Source organism: Podarcis raffonei, chromosome 10 (assembly GCF_027172205.1).
Source record: "Podarcis raffonei isolate rPodRaf1 chromosome 10, rPodRaf1.pri, whole genome shotgun sequence".
Classification (NCBI taxonomy): Eukaryota; Metazoa; Chordata; class Lepidosauria; order Squamata; family Lacertidae; genus Podarcis; species Podarcis raffonei.
Window position 1 is genome coordinate 53,570,154 of NC_070611.1, and position 21,141 is coordinate 53,591,294.

At 41.2% G+C, this 21,141-nt stretch overlaps 1 protein-coding gene and 1 non-coding gene across 3 annotated transcripts in view; both read right to left on the reverse strand.

The window, feature by feature from the left end:
* TBXAS1 (thromboxane A synthase 1) overlaps positions 1 to 21,141 on the reverse strand; it is a 214,335-nt gene that overhangs the window by 138,848 nt on the left and 54,346 nt on the right. For both annotated transcript variants that reach the window (XM_053404995.1, XM_053404996.1), the window contains one exon: positions 14,277 to 14,329. In XM_053404995.1, coding sequence (XP_053260970.1) covers positions 14,277 to 14,329 — 53 coding nt within the window. The remainder of the gene's footprint in view (positions 1 to 14,276; positions 14,330 to 21,141) is intronic.
* On the reverse strand, positions 18,737 to 18,809 carry TRNAN-AUU (transfer RNA asparagine (anticodon AUU)). The gene has a single exon. It is a non-coding gene; the product is annotated as a tRNA-Asn (tRNA).

A 21,141-nucleotide genomic window follows, 5' to 3' on the forward strand; every position in this document is an offset into this window, starting at 1 on the left:
TCAGCAAAATCTTTTGAACCCTGGGGCTGCTTTTATTTTATTTTTAAATATATAATTCTTTTATAATGATGCTGCTTTCAATTTGTTTTTCTACTAATTTTATATGTGCCCTCCTTGGTTGCACTTTTTTATTCTGTTGTATTTTCTCCGTGTTGTTATTGTTGTTTATCCACAAGCCACTTGGGGGTCCTTTATGTTATTTATTTTTATTTCATAAAATTTATATACTGCTTGACTGTAAAAAACCTCAAAGTGGTTAAATAACCCCAAAGCGTTTCACAAACCCAGTATGCAGGCTATTATTGTTATTTTATTTATTTAACAATAATAGGGGCAATATTAATAGAGGTTGTTAAATTAATTTACAAAATAATAAACATAGTTTCCCTCAATGTGCATACTGGGTTGTTGAGCCAAGAATTATAAATCAAGCAGTATACAAGTAGTGAATTAACAGTAGTAAATTGTATATTACTTGTAAAGCATATGCTGTACATGCAAAAAAACCCAGTTTCAATCCCTCACATCTCCAGTTACGGCATCAGATGCTGCAAAATACATATCTCTGACTGGCAGCCTAGAAAGGCACTGCCAGTCAGAGTAGCCAATATGAGGTACATTGGACAAAACGTCCAACAGGCCTTTCCTGTGTTCCTATTACTCAAACACCTCCACACATAAAATCTATGCAGATGTGAAAAGCCCCTACTCTTCCACCCATTTTCACATTCAAGTTTCTATACGTGACGTGGGAGTTTTTGAGAAACCAGGACTTTCCCTCCACAATACGGATAGTACCAAAACCACGTATGAATTGGCCAATATTCCTTAACACCCCAGTTTGATTTTGTGAATTGTCTCTGGGGGACTGTCAAAGAGCTAACCTCTACAACACAGCTGAAAAACGTTTATTGGGATACGACTATGAAATGCGCCTCTATCAGTGACAGGTTCAGAGGATGTAGCGCCTTAGGATCCCAAGGTTATATATATTTTGGCTTCTTTTCAGCCTAACAAGTTGACATGATTACATGTGAGCATTTGTCATATATGGCTGCTGATGATTAGCTGAAGCAGTATTTCATTTCATTAACACACCATGAAAGCTGTTAATAGGATTGTGCTTCTTTACTACTCCATTTGGACAGGAATGTGATCCTAATAAGATACGAGGTCAGCTCCCCTGCTTGGGAGAGAATGAAACTGTCTGCAGTACTTTATCTTGGCAAACACTGTCAAGCAGAGGGTTTCCAAATGCTTTTCCCACCAAGCTGCTATTGTATTTGCCCACATTTTATTACCCATGCTTCGGCTGTGACATTTTCACTCAGTTGAACCGGAGTTTGTTTTGTCTGCATTTTTTAAAACATAGTGTATGCCTGACTGACCTCTCTGTGATGTCGTAGCTGACATTCCTTGAGTGGTTCAGCCCATTACTATTATCAGCTTCTTAGTGGAACTGGGAATACAGAGCCATGTTTTTTCAAGCTGCTATGAAGCTGCACTCCCCTTTTACAATTTCCAGAGGGGCAGCCATGTCCATTGCAGCAAACATGGCAAAGAGCCCTGTGGCACCTTAAAGACTAACACATTTATTATGGTCTAAGGCCTAGGCTACAGTCCACTTCATCCGACACATCTCCTTTTACACTTACAAAATCTTCTCTGTGAATTCTACACTCTTAGAAAAACTTAACTTGGGTCAACTATATAACAGTAACTTACATTTCTGCATTGATGAAATTTCTTTGAAACAATGAGGCTTCTCCCCTGAGGATTTGACAATGATGGGACTAAACAGAGCAAGGCATTCATTGTCTCAGAGTAAGGGATGTAGAACCCCAAAACACACAGTATTTATAAAATGATACCTCCCCTCTATTACTGATAGAATTCAAATTATGGGTTTAAAATGACAAAATATTAAATCTTCCCAAATATGAGGGTGCTTTAATATTATGTAGGTTCAGTGATTTATTTTCTGAACCCTTCCAAGGAAAATTTCAGGATACCCCTTTTGAAATATGCATGTGTCCTTGCGGAATTGCAGAAGCTGAGTCTACCACACATCTTGCTATTCTGTTGTATGCAGAGACAGAATACAAAAGTCAAAATTGTGCGACTTAAGGAAATGCTTGAATGAGTATATTTGTCATGAACATGCAGGGTTTTGGGGAGGAGGAAGAGGATCCTGGTGAGGGGTGCAGCTGGGAGTGGGTCACATGGGAGCAAGTTGGGATGGGGAAGGAGAGGTTGTTGTAGACAATACTCACAGGGTGACAGAGGATGATGGGGCAGGGGCCAGTGCACAGGAAGCCAAGCAGCAGGACTCCTCACCAGAGAGGCCCCCGTCCCATGAACACGGCAGGTCCTAAGGCATAGGGAACAGCGGGCAGAGCACTCCCAGAAGCAGAGGCAGGCCAGGGCCTGCAGCCTGGTTCACTAGCTGGCCAGGTGGGGAAGGAGGCATGTGACTCCTCAGCTGGGACAAGCTGAGAGCAGGTGAAGGTCACCTGCCTCATCAAGCCCAGATGCTGTAATCAGCAGTCACAGTTATAAGGCAGCAGCAGAGCTGGGGTACTATGTCTGCTCAATTGCCCATGTTGAGGGACCTCACCTGGGTTTTTCCTTGGGTTTTGAGATTGGCTGCTCAACTACTATTTTGGCTTACTTGGACCATGTGGATTGGCTTCTGAACTTGGAACTTCGTCTTGTCCTCCTGTCTGCCAGGTAGGCCAGGGGATCAGGACAATATTGGACATTTTATTTCTGCAGAAGGAAACACTGTTCACACATTTTGTGTAAGGGCACACACAGTCTACAGAACACCTGTACAATGAACAGAATCAAGATGGGGGGGGGGGGGGTTTCAGCCGGAACTCACCAAACCTCTTGAGTGGGCACCATTGCCATTATAAGAAAACAAGGGAGGCAATCATGGTGAGTTCTGGCACCTCTTTTTCTAGAAAAGTAACACTGAACATGAACATTCTCAGCATTCAGTTTTGGTGCTTCCATGCCACATGAGGACAACTACTTCTCCTGCCACATCTTCCCCCCACCCCACCCCTTACACAGCTTCTTCAGCTGGGCTCATAGCTGCCCATTAGGTTGCCAACTAACATTTGTCTGCATGGCCTTTTATTTAATCTCTTACCCAACTCGCAGATTTTTGTTCTGTTTTGTTGATGCAGACAGAACTTTAAAGAGAGTTGTGTTCTCCCTCAATATCTCTAGCCCACGTGCAAAAAAAGACATGCAAAATAGATTACATTGACCCTGCTGGTGTCCAACACTCCCCTAGGGCATATACTCACTCACTTTGACACAGTCTCTCTCATGCTTAGCCTGTTTACACATAATTCTAAATTATACAAACTCTCACTGTTTTCTGGAAGAAAACACGATTATATATCTGATCCCAAGACAAATGAAGAAAGGCCAGAGATGGGAGCGATCAAGAGACCACTGTTCTATGAATTTTCAGTTTGTTTCCATTCGCTCTCATAAAGTGATTATTTGTTTCTCTTACGTTGGTTGAACATTTTGTTGCTCCTGCTTCAAACAATGTCAGCCCTTGTTATTGGAGTGCTGAGTTGAGGGGCAGATACTGGGATCTCAAAAGCCAGCCAGCTCCAGAATCTGTCCCATAGCACCCCAAACCCTCTGGACCATCCTGGTTCCATCTTGGCCTGTCCCTGCCCTCACAGCCCACAATCCAAGGAGGCCGGGGTGGGTGGAGGTTGAAAATCAAAAGTTGTTAGCCCTACTTTGGTCCAATGGGTAGGCTCATGTCCTGGTCAAGTACAGTGTGACATTGTCCCTCTCATTCCATCAACTATTATTATTATTAGGCTGAATTAGCATTCTATGATTTTTTTTAGTGTGTTTGTGGGAGGGGGTTATTGGTTAGTTTCTGTTTTATTATGCATTTTGAGTATCGGTTGCTGGTGATCACGTGGGGAATAACTGTTGGACCCAGATCCTGGGATCTGCTCTAGGTTAAGCATTGGAATCCCTGCCATCTCTCACTGCTTGGAGATTGGGGTGCGTGCAACAATGCTGCTATATCAAGAAAGAAAACCCAAGGGTGATGAATAAGCAGAAGAATAGAGGGACGGAAGAATCGCATTGCTGGCTCAAACCCAGGACCATCTAGTCTAGGATTCTGCTTCCAACAGCAACTTGCCAGAGATCTCTGAGAGTTCATAGGCAGGGCATAAAGGTGAACAACCCCCTGTTTGTCCCTGGCATCTGGTATTCAGAGTATGCTGCCTCTGTACAGAGAGATTCCATAAAGCTAATACAGATATATATATATTTAAAAACCCTCTCTAAAGCTACGTTATTAAGGTCATCTGCAGGGTGACAGAAAGTAGAAGATGAAGGGATTACGGCTCAATCTTCTGGGAACCTGCACACAAGTCTCTGCCTGAAACTCATTGAGTAGTTCCAAGACTAAGAGACCTGTGGCACTGTACAGGATAGGTCTGAGATCTGCAAAGAACTGCAAGATTTCTTGGCCAACATTGACATGATGTAGGAGAGACCCAATTAGCTTTTTTTTGTTTTGTTTAAAAACAATTTATACTTATAACAGTTGCAGAGAGGAGGACCCTATGCACTGGCAATGGGGGAGAGGGAGTTAATTCTTTCCCTCATTCCCCCAAAGTCAATCTTTGCCTTTGTCTCACACACATTTAACTTTGCAGCTTTAATAGCTACGGGAGAGAGAGAAATACAGGTTAAACAGGTATCTTATTTTCCCCCAACAGTTGAGTGGGGGGGCAATTTCCATCTGGAGGGGGCATTCAGCTGCTCTGAAGGATAACTAAATAAAAGACAGCTGATCACATTAAGCTTGGTACTAGGTTCTACAAGCAAAAGAGTGATTTGACCATCTTGTTTCCGGAATAATAACATAGCAACCCAATTTTTAAACTGGTGGATTTTCAAAAGCAGACAGAAATATAGCATAAGACCTGCTTTTTGAAGAGCAGGTGCAGGAACTATCTGTTAAAAGGTTTACTGATTTTCTTTGCTTTTAATAATGATAGTTCTATATATATTTTTAATAAAGATGGTTTTATGTATATATTTGCTTTCAAGTGTGGATTCTAACATTATTATCTTCAATTTTATTGTACAGATTTTTCAATCAAGCAGCTTTGAAGTCTTCTAAATAAATAAAACTTGGGGATTTGAGGAAGGGCTGTGCTTCAGTGGGAGAAGGTCACGGGTTCAAAGCCCAACATCTCCCAGGTAGGGCTGGAAGTATCCCTTACCTGAACCCCTTGAGAATCGCTGCCAGTCTTTGTAGACAACACTGAGTTATTTGGACCAGTGTCTGACTCAGTATAAAGCATCTTCCTATGTTCCCAGAGGCATGTGCTGGACCCAGACCATTTAGGGCTATACATTACCACTGCTTTCATGTTTCACATCCCAACTCTCTGCATGTGTCTGTTGCCGTTTCTGTATCATTGGACTTCAATTTACTTGTAGCCAAGTGAAGTGAAAGCACATTAATGGATGCTACTGTGCTAAAGCTAAAGCTCAGACCTACCAAACACACAAAGGACAGTGCTCTTAGCATCAAGCTATAATTACACAACCCTAAAAGGTGATTTAATCCTCCCTCTTCCAGCAAAGAGAGAGGAAAAGGTGAAGGGATATTTCTTCGTTTAGCTAATACAATGCAGCTGCACAAAATTGATTCTGGGACCAGTAAGATTTGGGCGGAGGGGGGAGTGAAATCTAAAACCTATATATGAGCAGGAAAACAACCCTATAAAGTAGTAATGAAGAAATTTATTGACATACATAAAAAAATGAAATGCTATTTCTAAAAAGTCAGTTGAAATTATTGTATTCAGCTCAGCGCAATGTGGATATTACAATGAAGAGATGCTTTCTAAAAATAATAATAAACCCCCAATCCACAACAGATGTTAAAGGAGCCATTTCCCCCCATAGCAAGAAAACATTAACATGAAGAACAGCCCCTGTTGCCTTGTGAGATGTAATTAGTTGTGGGTGATCTCCTTTTGGAGATAACATGCACTGTTCGTTTCAGTTCGAAAGCTGAGTGATCCTCTTTTCAAAAGGTCAAGCGGCTGATTATTTGGAGGGGGCATTCTTAGATCCTACTCTCTTAACTTTAATTTCCCACATGGCAGGGAGTTGTTTTTGTATCAGTTTCAATACAAAATTTCCGAAGCAGTGTACAATATAAAAAAAGGCCCCATAACAATCAAATCATGAGAGAGCATAAGTATCCTAAAATAATTAAGAACGAAAAATGCAATAAAAAAGCAAAGGCCCTCAACACCATGAACATAGCAGCAAAGACACGCATATAAGCAAGCAAAAGAGGGGTTTTAACCTGCTCAGAAAAGGATAGCAGAGTGGGAACTCTAGAAACCTTTGGCAGGAGGGTGTTCCAGAATGACAGGTTTACACCTGAAAAGGCCCTGTGTCTCCTGGGAGCTACCTGGGCCTCTATCCAAAATGGCGCCAAGTCACTTGCACAAGGATTTCTGCCTGTGCATTAGAATTTTCTCTTCTCCTCCTGCCATGCCCCCCCATAAATTTCTTTGCATGCATTTCTGTCTAGTTTCAAGATATTGTATTTCTTGAATTAGATTGGCATTTACCTTTTGTAGCCCTTTTTAAAAAATCTGCTTCTTTTACTTATATGTATGCTACAGATCACAGTTTTGACGTGTCCCAAACCACTGAAGTTGTCATTAATCTTTAAAAAAATAACAACCAGAAGTCTCTCTGTAGTAAAAAAATTTGTTAATAATAATATCCAGAGGTCTAATTTCCAATAAAGATTTAAAATTGTGTACTCCCCGTTGTATTCTGGTGATAAGAGGAACTGTCCAATATATTAAGAAGACCATTCTCTAAGTTGTTAACCTGATTAATCAGACCTTCTATGATTAATAGATCCAATCTGACATAATTTTTATTCCTTGTTGACATATGTGTAGTTTCTTAGTTCTGGACTGGCTATGAATCAAGCATCAAAGTAAATGTGTTTATGTGATACGTTGTAGAAGGATGTTTTAAAAGCAGGCGGTGTGCATGGGGTGTGTGGTAGGTGAGACGTTCTGCTTTTATCAAAATAATAAATAAGTACAAGATTTAAGTCACCACCTATCACCACTTTCGCCTTACTGAAATGAGCGCAGTAATGTAAAAGTTTCATCCAGAAATTGTTCTTGTTGGGTATTAGGTACATAAATAGAGCATAATGTCAGCCAGGAGTTATCTAGCAGATCTTTGAGGAAGATAAATCTTTCATTAGCTGGACCACTGCTTCTGACCCGTGAAGCTATACTTTATAGTCATCCAACAACACACACAAAAAACAGACAGAATCACACATAGGAAAATGCCTCAGATTAGACCATTTGTTCATCAGTACTGATGGCAGTCACTCTCCAAGGACCCAGATCACATCACCTGTCTCCTAATCTCCTTTTAACAGGAGATGCCAGAGACTGAACCTGCATCCAAGGCATGTGCTTGACCACTGAGCTATGCTCCCTCACTATATGCAATTACATGAGTTGAACAATGAATATCTTCCCCCACTTTCTACTGAGACCTTCCATATATGATTTTCAAGCACACTCTGAGAACTGAAGGGGGGGGCGTTCATTTCCGAAAAGGGGGAGCAGCTATTGTGACCTACGAAACCGTGATTGAAATAATCCTCTCAAGACCTGAGGGCTTTCAGAATAGAAGGCATATATTGTTTTGACGTGAATGAAGCTGCAAAGTTGCTTTGACATCCTGCTGTCAAGGAAACCAGTCCCCACAAAAAGAAAACAATTGTGATGGTATCAGTCAAATGATTCAAGTGACCTTAGGAGAATAATAATACAGGCTCCGGTTTCAAATATCTATATTCATCCTGGGGGTGGGGGGTGGGAATAAAGGTATTTGCTCTCCGTATTCATTTGGAAGCCATTTTCAATCGGGAATGTGTAAAGCACTGTATCTCCTCCAAGACTGTCAGGTCAAACTCGAAGTCAAACTATATGTATGATCCTTCCACATACTTGCATTCATTCCTTGCATTCATAAGAATTGAGTAGGAGAGGATGGCGGATGATGCTCAGTCGTTTTTCAGGCATTACACTGTATAGATGTGTGTGCACTCTGCAAAAACAGCACCACCAGTAGTCCAACAATAAAATTTAAAATTTAAATGCTTTTGTTTACATGTCATTAGGTTACATTGAATGTTCAGCTGCTTAGGATTTCAGTATAGAGCTGGTATATATGTTAGGGTTGCCATATTGCAAGAAGTAAAAATCCAGACACAAAAATTGTTTGGCAAAATCTCAACTCTTCTGATACGGGCTGCCATACATCCCGGACATTTTTGCTGCTTTTCGAAATATATGATGTACCTACTGCAGGGATTTGTACCCCCATAGTGAGTTTGCTCCGTCCAAATGTATTATTAATATTTAGTGATTTTGACAATTTATGTACCACTTAATTGCAATCATCTCTGCTGTAGTGATCCTTTTAGTTTTCAGTACAGTTCTGTGGATCCTGAACACGTGATGCTCAAATAGTGCGATGAAAGAAGGTGTATGGCCTAGGTTTAAAATGCCAATTGAACATTTCGAGGAAGCAGGCAAAGCAAGGTTAATCCTAACTCATTTGTCATGCCAAAATTGTGCCACACCTGGGAGTATTCCCACAATATATGTAAAAATTAAACACTGGAATCATAACAGCACCAACAGTTGGCACATTTACTAATTTCAGGATGGATAAAGGCAGTGGGGTGCCAATGGACTCATATGACTATTGTTGCTGGCAAGTCTCTACACTACTTACAAAACAGAATAAAAACTACAGAGTTTAAAACATTAATACACTAACAAAGCAACAACTGGAAGAATCACATCAACAACAATGTCAAAACATCAGCAGTATATAGGGCATGATAAGGTAAAGGTAAAGGGACCCCTGACCATTAGGTCCAGTCATGGCTGACTCTGGGGTTGCGGCACTCATCTCACTTTACTGGCCGAGGGAGCCGGCATACAGCTTCCGGGTCATGTGGCCAGCATGACTAAGCCGCTTCTGGTGAACCAGAGCAGTGCACAGAAACGCCGTTTACCTTCCCGCCGGAGCGTTACCTATTTATCTACTTGCACTTTGACGTGCTTTTGAACTGCTAGGTGGGCAGGAGCAGGGACCGAGCAACAGGAGCTCACCCCGTCGCAGGGATTCAAACTGCCGACCTTCTGATCGGCAAGCCCTAGGCTCTGTGGTTTAACCCACGGCGCCACCCGCGTCCCTTCTATAGGACATGATAACCCACTCCAAAATCCAGGAAAAGAGGAATCTTTAACCTGCACTGAAAATGCCTTTTTATTAAGATGTGGGCCTAACATGTCACAATGAAGTTTTAAAATTAGAGTGGTTAATTCAAGCAGCGGCAAATGTTATCTAAATTAGGCTTGATTTTTCTTCTTTTTTTAAAGAAGTGTAAATTACGAGAGCCTCAGAAGTTTTTCAAAGAAAAAAAGAGGGGAAGCCTCAGACGCCTTAGAAGCCTCTAGGCCAAACTTAGCTAATAAGCAACATTTCAAACTGAATATATTGCCAGCTTGCCGTGACCAGAAGGTTAAACTCAGTTTGTTTGAAGCTGTTATCCTCCTCAATCAACTGGGACAAGAACAACAGATTATTCTCAATCCAATGCTTCCAGAAAGTGCCTCTGCTCTTTGTCTTGACCTCTGGATTTTGCCATGGCGTCAGGACCATGTGAGCATATGGATCAAAGGCTGGGCTGCAGGAGTTTGCCAAGCCAGACACATGTTCAAAGGGCTGTGAACGATCGGGTATTTAAAAATGGATAGAATCCAAGGCCTATCCAAGCATACCCTCACTGATCCATTTCCAAAAGGAACCATTTCGGCATTCCCTGGGCAGCTTCCAGAAGGCAATACTTAACCCTGGAAAGGAGGAAGGCTTTTGATAGGGGCTAAGAAGGGCAACACCTTGCTACACTCTTATTGACAGCTGGAGATTTTATAAGCTGTTCTGCATTTGCCAGACCACAGGATAGTTTTGCAAATGCATTTATAAAATAAAAAAAGCCAGCCTTAGTAATGGTTTGGAGGAACATACACAGGTAGCAGTTTTATGATTCATACTATATGTGGCACAGCATTCGTATTAAAAGTACTAATTTTCCCTCACCAAATATTCATCATGGGAGCTTGTCCATCTGTCTAGATTTTGACAGCAGCACTTCTCTAGAATGCCTGCCATCCTTGGACTAATATGCAGATATTGCTAGTGATGGTCAGACCAAGATATTTAATGGACTCAGCACCTTAAAGTAAAAGGCCACTGACCACATATTTCACACAAATAACTGCCCTATATACCGGAAAGATTATTGTTCCCTATGGGGTGGATACCCTGATATTTCTGCAAATGAGATCCATCAAGCAAAGGCTTTCAGGAGAGGTATGGTCCCATTTCCCACTGCAGAGTGCAATTTGGAAAGCTGCACATGTAAAGGTTTGCAGTTCTTTAATGTTTTCTGAGTGGCACTTCACCAGGTAGTTGCCTCATTTGCACAACAGGAGAGAGAAATCGGATAGGAACATTGGATGCTGCTTTAAAGTAAATCGGACAGGTATGTCCAGCATTCGAAGCTGCTCAGGCGGCTGCTCTCCAGGAGTATTTTCCAGACTTATGTGGAGATGAACATAATAGTTTGTTGCAAGCAAAGCATGAACTCTGTCATTAGGGATAGGGGAGACCTTTGAGTAAGCATGGTTATCAACCCTGGTGCCACTTGGAATACTATGCAAAGACACCTCCCCAAAATCATTACAAGATTGCAAAATTTAATCAACTAATCAGTTAGAATAATTGATTGAGGTTTATTAAATTAACAAAAAAGGCATCCTGAGCAATCAGGAAGTACCGGTACATGCTATTTAAACATGTATTTAAGATAAAATACTTACAAAAACTGGATACAAAATTCACCCAGGAGACAACAACTTTTTTAACATGGCACCTGCTATGGCATTTACACATGAAAACATTATTTTCCTTTCTGCAGAAGTATAGTTTTATGATATGCACATTTATGCTGCAATCCTACACCCACTGACATGAGAGTAAGACGTACTGAAGTCAATGGAATATGCTTCTGAGTAGCTAGACATGCATGAGATTGCACTGCTTTGATTAAAATTTCTTCAATCACGGTACAGCTCTAATTATAAGTCTAATGCTGCAACAACAACAGAATGGGGTAAATATTTCAGCAAGGCCAGGCGAAAGCAACATTCTCTAACCGCTGTTTTTGTCCGGACTATATACAATCCCCTAATTCATGTTTATAATTCTTTCATTGTTTTTTTAAATGACATTTTGAGACTCATTCCATTGTTTCATGCTGAACTACAACCAAACCTTAAAAGCAACTTGGTGTGTTGTGGTTTTCAATGGACTAAAGCAACAATATAAAGCGCCCTCCCAGTCTCATCCAAGTTCAGTGTTCTAGCGAATGAAGAATGACAGTAAAGAGAGATTATTTCTTTAGGGACAATATCTGCCAACAGAAACTGTACTGGAAAGGAGCATGAACTTTTTACAAAGTAGCACATTTCTGTATCGCTGAGAAATATTAAATTTTCAAACTCAATTTTGTGAATAATGTAAAAAGGCAACAGAGGAGATCAAACAAGGTGCAAGACCTCTTCCTGAGACTCTGGAGAGGTGCTGCCAGTCAGAGTAGACAACAGGTAAACTAGATTGACAAATAGAAGACAGGTTCCTCTTTCTTCCTCTTTTCTTATTCCAACTTTACATATTTAAATTAAAAGAAGCTGAAAACGGAGTGTGTGAAGAGTTTCTGAATCTTTTCTGTGTAAGCACAGCCAAATGCTGGAAATATTCACGGAATGAGAGCTGTGACATTAACGTGTTGAAAATAATCTATGTGGGAGCTTTGTATATTGTTATTTTAGAAAAGGCTAAGTCACAAACCTAAAGTGACAAGAGGTGCTCCTGTCCCAGAGGACTTTGCTGCAGATGGGTGGCCTTTTGTGACATTTACGAATTGGGTGACCCATCTAAATATGATTTTATTTGGAGGAACTTTGGGATTTATATTCTTTGCTCCTTGATCAGTGCTTTTCTTCCACCACACTCTCGTCTGTATTGTCACCTCTTCCCCCTTTATCTAATATTTTGACTGATCTTATTAACGTATTGTTTCTCTACACTTGCCAGAGGTACATGGAAGGCTTAACACCTGCTTTGCACCTGTGTTATTGTTGAATTTATACTGTTATCAATATAAAATAAAAAAATATGAAAATCATCAGTTACAAGTGCGACTTGCAACAGAATGTTGCAGTTGTAAAACATGCTCTTGTTTACTATTCCAGTCAGCCGGACATATCACCTATTATTATTATTATTATTATTATTATTATTATTATTATTATTATTATTATTGAAACTTTTCAACATACTCCACTGCACTCTCCCCCATTTTTTATTCCCCCTGCAACAGTCAGTCAGCATTGTGTGGCTCCTGAGCATGTTCAGTCCTTACTGGGTTGTTTTGAAGGCTCCCTCTGAAGAGTGACTGCCCTTCTTCAAACTTGGGGATTCCTCAAATCCCACTAGCATTTCTATCTTGCCCATTTTGGCTACCATACTTCAAAAATTGAGGGAATGGTCCGCTGCAGTATTTAAAAGCCACCTGAGAGCTAACAATCCAAGTTCTAACAGAAAAAGAAAGAAGGTAAGGATTGAGAACAGAGAAGGTGAATGATCTTTAGGATTTCAGCAACAGGAACTTTTCTTTAAAAATTCTGCAAAAATCACGTGAACATGTGTAAAACACTGAAGTGAATGGCAAGTTCCTAAATTTTGAACAAATGTAATAGTTAATAGTTTTTATTACATTTCTATGAAATCCTTATCATATCATAACATTATAATATTCTGTGATAACAGAAAGACAGCCTATTAAACTGAGTAAGAATTTTCTTCCCAACATTTCAGTGCTAATTAAAATATTGCAGTACCAAGAAAACAGCACTTAAAATAATTAACATGTCTCTCTTCTTCATCAGAAAGGGCTTAAAATGATTACGCATATACCTCTTGGGAATGTTTGGTATTTAACATCACAGAAATATGACATTTGAATTTTTTATTTTGTAAAAAAACTGTCTTAAAAATGCAAGCTGCACCTAGCAATGGAATGCACAAGATCATCGAGCACCCTCAAAATTAAAAAGTTATTCAGAATTGAAATATTATCTTCAAAATTAAAATATGCTGGGATTTTCCAAAATCCACATGCAAATTCAATGGCCATGAGAATCGGAGCAAAAAGTGCAAATTTCAGTCTTTGACCACTGAATTGCCCTGCAGTCCACTTTCCCCAATGCCTGAGCCAAGGTCTCCCTACATCTGAAACTTAATAAAGTTGTGGCCAATTTTAATGCCATAGCACGTTGTCTTGAGTCATTATTCCACTCGGGGGTTGCCTGGGGTTGGGGGGACTCTGCCTGTCCATGCAATAGAGGACATCACAAAACAAAACAAAATGTAGGCATGAGTAAACTGTTCATTATGAGTGCAGTCAAGAGCACCCAACTTTGCTTCCCAACCATATTGGGGATGACAAGAATATGCTCTCCCCCCCCCACCTCTGGTTTTCAGTTTGCACCTATTATTCTTGCATTTGCTTTTTCCTCAGTCAGTTTAATCAAAAATGTCACACAACCCCCATCACCTTTGAAATGTGAGTATGAAACACAGAAACACAAGAGCTAGTAAAAAAATATCATTTTTAAAATGATAACAACTAGGTGGACAAACAGAAAGACATTACTACAGTGCTTTTTTTTAAAGTAAAAGAAGAATGAAAGCCCACCAGAAGTAGAAGGTCAAGTCTAGTTGCTGTAGTGGTCCAAGTGTTGAACCAGGGCTGGGAAGATCCACTTACTTTTGGGCAACATTTGGTAATAATCCCTGGTTCCTATGTTATTCTATCTTGCTGAAAAGCTTAGAACGTGGCAGAACTGACAGCTAAACCAACTCAAAGGTTGCAATCCTAGCCCTACTTATCTGGAAGCAAACCCCACGGAATTCAATAGGACTTAACTTCTGAATAGACTTGGGTAGGAATGTGTTGGGAAACGGCGAAACAACAACAGCAAATGCAAATGAAATCAAGAGCTCCTTACCCACAAGCAGGTCCATATTCATTTATCAGTTTCCTGTGTTCTTCCCAAAAGCCCTGTGTGGACATAAAGAAACATCACAGTGTTATAACTAATTCTTTGCACCACTCTTTCAGAACTTCCTGCTACTTCACCAACCTTCATCCAGAAACTGAATCTGAGAAAGCAAGAAGAGGCAATGGCCCCTCTAGCCAAGCATCCTATTCTCTCAGGGGCCATCCAGATGCCTGTGGAAAACTTCAAGCAGGACCCAAGCACAAGAGCCCTCTTCTCCTCTCCTCTGGGATTCAGAAGAATTACTGCCTCCAACTATGGTGGTAAAACATAGCCATCATGGTTCGCACCCATAGATAGCTTTATCCTCTGTCTAACCTTCTTTCAAAGCCACTGGACGTCCATTATGAGAAAGGGAGAAAAACATTTCTCAATCTGCTTTTTCCATGCCATGCATAGTTTCATAAAGTTTGCTCCGAGCATGAAGATGGGAATCTTCCTATAACCACACATCTCTCTCATATATACTTCCTTGTGTGGCCTCTGCAGGCAACTCTCACCTTAAGACACCACACCACCCAAAAACAGCTGCACTGCATGATCTGCTAACAATTGTACCCCAGAGACACTGCAAAGCATACTGTGGGGTGCACCTCACAGACAGCACACTCCTTCATTTGTGCTCCCAAGAATACAGATGTCCCAAGCAGTTTTTAAGGCTTGTTTGTGTTAGAATTCCTGCTCCGTGATTGCAGTCATGGGATTGTTGTCTTTCACATGACGGTCCTAGATAGCCCATTTCTCATCCACGACGCCTCCAGAGCTCTGCACGATCACCTGGCATACTTTATCAGCTTTCCCCCGGGGTGTGATTTCTGGCAGTCCGCTGAGCCATTGCCTCCCACTGCATGTGGGCGTCAGAGACAGCAAAGTCCAGCCCTCCGAACTTCTCTGGCATCCTAGATAGCCCGTCGCCATCTTGGAATGTCCCAGTGTGTCGCAGATGAAATTTCTGCTGAACACACACTCTGCCTAACATCAGACACTGCAGGTCCTACTCGAGTGTAGGATGAGCTCCTGACAGTTTGTCCATTGATGATACCGCAATCTGCAGGCATCCAGCTTCTTCAATCCAGAGCGGACTGGGACATACCTTCTCTGTGTACTCTAGCAAGCAAGAATGGAAGCAGTCAGTAGCTGCTCCATAAGGTGGGGAGTGGTGACCCATAGCCTTGCCCTGCTATGTTCTTGCATTGTTAGGAAACCCAGCTTCAAAGATATCAGATGTCAGGATGCCATAAATGGATAAGCATATGCTGAAATGGTTATGGGCTATCTATTCATTTTGAAGGGGCGGAGAATGCATAGATAAAAGTTAAATTAAGAAGAGTTAAACACTTCGCTTGGAGGCGAAGCTATTTTTTCTTTTTATACTATATTCTTACAGTGAGTGAATTTTATAGAGTATTACTTTAACTTGGCTGGTTTTTAAGATCTGGCTTCTTTTACAGTGCAGAGATATGATCTGTTTCAGAATCATATTTATTGGTGTTTGAATTACAGTCTTTTGTGCCAGTTTCTTGGATGTGCTTGTCATGACTTAAGTTGCAATGTCAGAATAACCTCTCTTCAGATCCTGTGTTCTTTTAAACTCTCAGTTTAGTCCTGAGCCGCCTTTTCTGGAGTCAGCCCTAACCAGAGGGCCAAAACCTTGAAAGGTTTAATCTAAATAATTCAGTGAAACCACCCACAATACATTTTTCTTCTGGGGGCAAGGGAACAAGCAATAGGATCCCCTCTGATGGTTTTAACAACTGAAAGGGTCTGCAAAGGAAGGAATCTTTTAGATATTTGGAGCCTGGGCTGTTTAAGCCTTTATCTACTAATGTGAGCACCTTGAATTGGGCCCAGAAATGAACTGGCAACCAATTCAGCCATTTTAAAACAGGGGGCATATGGTCTCTAAAGGGAATGCAGCCAGAAATCTGGCTGATGCATTTTGGGCCAGTTTCTGAGTTTCAGCCCTATATACGATAATCAAAGTAATGTCGGAGAATGTTGAAGCATTTTGACTCCAAAGAGGCAAGCCACTTTTCTGCATAAATTTTAAGAATTTGGAGCACAATCGTAACCATATCTACTCAGAGATGAAATCAATGGGACTTACGCCCAAGTAAATGGGGTTAGGGTTGTAGCCTAAACTGGAAAGTCACTTGACCCTTCAACAAAGGAAGTGTTGGAACTGTCAAAGAGTAGAACGATGATGAATAGAGCCAAAGGGAAAGAAGCAGGCTGAAGAGCGGGAAAGAAATCAAGGAAGAGACCTTTCAAGTATCCCCCCCAAACAACTTTCATGAGGAAAGAAACTGCAATGGCTAAAAGAGCAAGCAGAGTCCTTTATATAACAAAGCTTTAGTACCAGCAATGTATTTCATTCATTTACTGCCTTGCCCCACCCCCCAAACCACATACTGAAAACAATGAAGTTTCTTGTGGTGTTTGTGATTTCCAATAAAACACAAGATATTCAGATCAAATTATCAAGGCTGGAATTTGAATCTCTGGAGACACTGAAACAGCAGCTAATAAAGCTGGCAGCAGCACTTCATGAGGAAACATAATGCACTAGGAAGATTCACTGAGTGAGGGATTTCAAAGCATTTCTTCTATTCTCTTTTTTAATCAAATGAATGCTTTACTTGCGGTGTGGTGCATTATTCATTGTAAGCCATTTGGGCTTCTTCGAGAAAAGCAGGATAAAAAAATGTCTAAATAATAATTCTAATAATACACTGAAATGGACAATTAGTTGCAAACAACAACTAGAAAAGTCATATCTTTTCTTCTTAATTAATGGAGAATAGTTGGGGCCAGGGCTGGATTTAGGTTTGATTAGGCCCTAAGCTACTGAAGGTAGTGGGGCCCTTTATATGTCCAGCTGTCCTTTGTCAACAACAAAATGTCACTGTTTCTTGTGTCGAATATATACTATATGGTAATTTATGGATCCATACACAACACAAAACACTGTTGCTGTATGTAGGTTTTATTTTATTTGTTTTTTATCTTATATTTTGAAAATGTACATCCAGGTGGTTTTTTTTCTTTGGTTTTTTTTTGGGGGGGGGCCAAGAAAGTGGGGCCCTAAACCATAGCTTGTTTAGCTTATATGTAAATCCGGCACTGGTTGGGGCTGGGGTGGGATTTCAGCACAGCACTAATATTAAGTGTAATATAGTAAGTTGCAATAATATACTAAAAAGAAGGCTTGGGCCACTAGCAGCCTAATGCAATTAAGTTTCTCCATTTCATGGGGAAATGTATCTATACCTAAATGTTTCTATACTTAAAAAGGAATGCCACCCTTAAAGATGCAACTTCAGAACTAGGGGAATAATACCCAAGGGACAGGAGTTTTCACAATGTCAGAATTGGCTGACCTGAAACTTACACTGGTCAAAATGTACAACTGGGTTACAAGCGCTTCTGTTCTGTTTTACATTCTCCTACAAGGTGGATCACACACTCACATAAATAATGTGTGAGAGGAGCTCGAAAGATATCTAAGCACCACCTTTGAGAAGTGCAAAGGCTTTGCATATTCAGCCATTTTTCATCTGCCTCTGCGCTGACATCTTTAAGACACACGTACAGGGAAACCAGCTTAGTGATCATGGCCATAAAATTTTTAGCAATAAAAGTGGTTGCTTGTTATCAGCATTATGGGCGAAGTACGCATCAAGCCTTCTTCTCTGCCTGGCAGTCACAGTGGAAGTGACTCAGCAGAACAAGGCTCCCCAGCTGCACATCTATGGGGTGCGACACAAAACAGTTGGATCTAGCAAATGGAAGAGTCTAAATAAGCGACAGCAAAGGAATGCAAGGCTACATACAGTGGTACCTCAGGTTAAGTACTTAATTCGTTCCGGAGGTCTGTACTTAACCTGAAACTGTTCTTAACCTGAAGCACCACTTTAGCTAATGGGGCTTCCTGCTGCTGCCGCCCCGCTGGAACACGTTCTGTTCTCATCCTGAAGCAAAGTTCTTAACCTGAGGTAATATTTCTGGGTTAGCGGAGTCTGTAACCTGAAGCGTATGTAACCTGAAGCGTATGTAACCCGAGGTACCACTGTATTAAAATGCAGTGTAGCATTTGGGAATCAGAAAGCGGGGTGGGCGCATCACCTGATGCACATCAACTCATTTGGTTCCCTAGGACTTCAGCCCAGCCCCTGAACTCCTACTCAAGGAAGCTGTTGTCTCTGCACGTGCAATGGCTGTTAGAATTTTATTATATTGAATCTATTCAGATGGTGACTTATGGTGGCTATGTAGCCAAAGCACGTCTCAGAAACCAGCTCAGGGTGTGGGGGACGTAATGGCGTGCCCTAGAGTAGGGCATAGAATCAGAGTTGGAAGCAACCAAGAGGGGGTCATCTTGTCCAACCTTCTGCAATGCAGCAATCTTTTGGCCAGTGTGGGCCTCGAACCCACGATGTTGAGATTAATAGTCTCATGCTCTACCAACTGAGCTATCCCTCCTGTCTCATGGTTGGCTGGAACACGGGACAGGAAGACTCCACAATGCACCATGTTGTTGAGTGGACCAGTTGTAGGCCTGTCATCTCTCAATATGTGGCATCTCAAAAATATGTACCAGACACAGTAAACAGTACATGCTGTCTTCACACTGTACACATGTGCACACATGCAGTCAATTCAGTAAACCTATCACAAGGCTGAAATTGCTCTAGAAGCCAGCAGAATTTTTATCCAAGCTTTAAAAAAAAACCACCAAGTCATGTACACAGCTTGTTTCCTTTGATCACCATCTCTAATAGTTGTCCTCCGTGGATAATATTCTTTAATTTATGTGTGCGCCATTTCAGATTTTCACACACACACACACACACAGACCTTCTGAATTTAATGAAAGCAGCCTTCCTACCCTTTAGAGTTATTGAGAGGTTAGTGTTATGTAATTAAGTTAATCCTCATTTGTAAAGGCTAATTAACTAAATGCTAATTGAATCTGCATATGACAATTAGCACAATGTGTCCTCATTAGACAATTTTTAAAAATTACCCTGACTAAAATTCAACAAACTGTAAATTATTTTGTACCTTTTAAAGACTTTTTGGGAGAAAAGGAAAAGGGGAATATTTCAATGCAATGTTGTGTTTATACACTTGATTAGCCATTTGTCTCATCTCATGAACCAACACTGCAAATAAATGGCTTTTGCCTATATTAATTCCTCCAAGGCTACAAAACATATACCCACTTACCAGAGAGTAAGCTCCATTAAATTCAATGGGACTTACCTTTGAGCAGGCGCATATAGAACTGCATTGGAAATGTATGCATGTTTTAGGCTAACACTAAACAACAATCACCACCAAAACCAGTCAGAATTTCTTCAAACTGTACAGGTGGTAATCCCAGGACAGATGCAGTAACATCCAAATAATTTTTTAGCATCTTGGTCACGTTTCAAATTTTAGTCATTCCTCAACAATCAACAGTCTAGGACAGAGATGGGGAACCTGTGATCCTCCAAATGTTGCTGGACTCCAGCAACTCCCATCAGCTGCAGCCAGCATGGCCAATGGACATGGATGATGGGAGTTGTTGTCCAACAACATCTGGGCTACACTGCCTGGTCTAGGACCAGCATTCACAAATCTAGAAGCCTCCAGATGTTTTAGAGTACAGTTCCTATCAGCCCTGGCCAGCAAGTTTTGTAATCTAAAACACCTGCAAGACACATCAAGCTGGAGAAGGCTTACCTAGATACTTCATCATCCTCAGCTCAACAAACCATGCAATATGTTCTCACAGCTTTTACGCAACGCCACACCTTCACCCACTGACCACCAGTGGTCTTGGCATCTGGTTGGCCACTGTGGGAGCAGGATGCTAGGCCTTCAGCTTCTTCTTACATTCTTAAAATACCACCATTAGAACAAACTTTCACATCAATTCCGTCAATTATCTTTTATGAGTCGCCTTGGAGGGGCTTTGGCCCTGAAACCTGGCATACAAGTGCTATAAATCTACAAGTGAGGAACCTTTCTCAGTCCGAGGGCCACATTCCCCCATGAGAGAACCTTCCGGGGGCCGCCTGCCAGTGGTGGGTGGGGCAACTGTTATACAGTAGACTGTTGTCCAGCCACACAAATGTGAGAGGTTTCTGTGCATAATTTTTTTTCCAGGTGGGCAAGCAAGAGGCATTATTAACAGCTCAACGACAATTTACAAGCAGGCAAAGTAAATGGACGAAGGTATGGAACATGGTCAGTGAGGAATGTGGTCTGGGGAGAGGGGAGTATGGCCTGGGAAGAGGGTCAGTCTGAGAGGCCTGGAGGACTGCATTTGATCCCTGGGCCTGAGGTTCCTCTCCCTGCTATACATAAAAACAGAATTACGACAAATTTCTGAAGCACAGTAGAAGCCACCAGAATACCAATTGTTGAGGAAGGGTACAGCAAACCACAGAGGAGGGCTGTTGCTTCTGGGAAGCCCCCAGATAAGTACAAGGATATCTGCCTTGCCAATGTTAAAAACAGGGTCCTGAACAAGATGGGCCCTTAGTTTGATCCAGCAGTGCTTTTTTGATGATCCTTTGCACATGTTTATAAACTAGGACTAAATGCTCTGCAAACAAATTAGGGGAGCTGAGTATCTAGGTTTCATTAATTCCCTTGGCGAGCGTCCCCTTGTAAGAAGTGGAACGGAATGCTTATAACTTCGGGGAAAAGGGAAACAGGAGAGAGAAAGGAATAGGAATGGAAAGAGAAAGAAGGGAATACAATTACTAAATGAAGAAATAACAAATTCTCCAGCAACATCATATGGCACAGATTGGTTCCT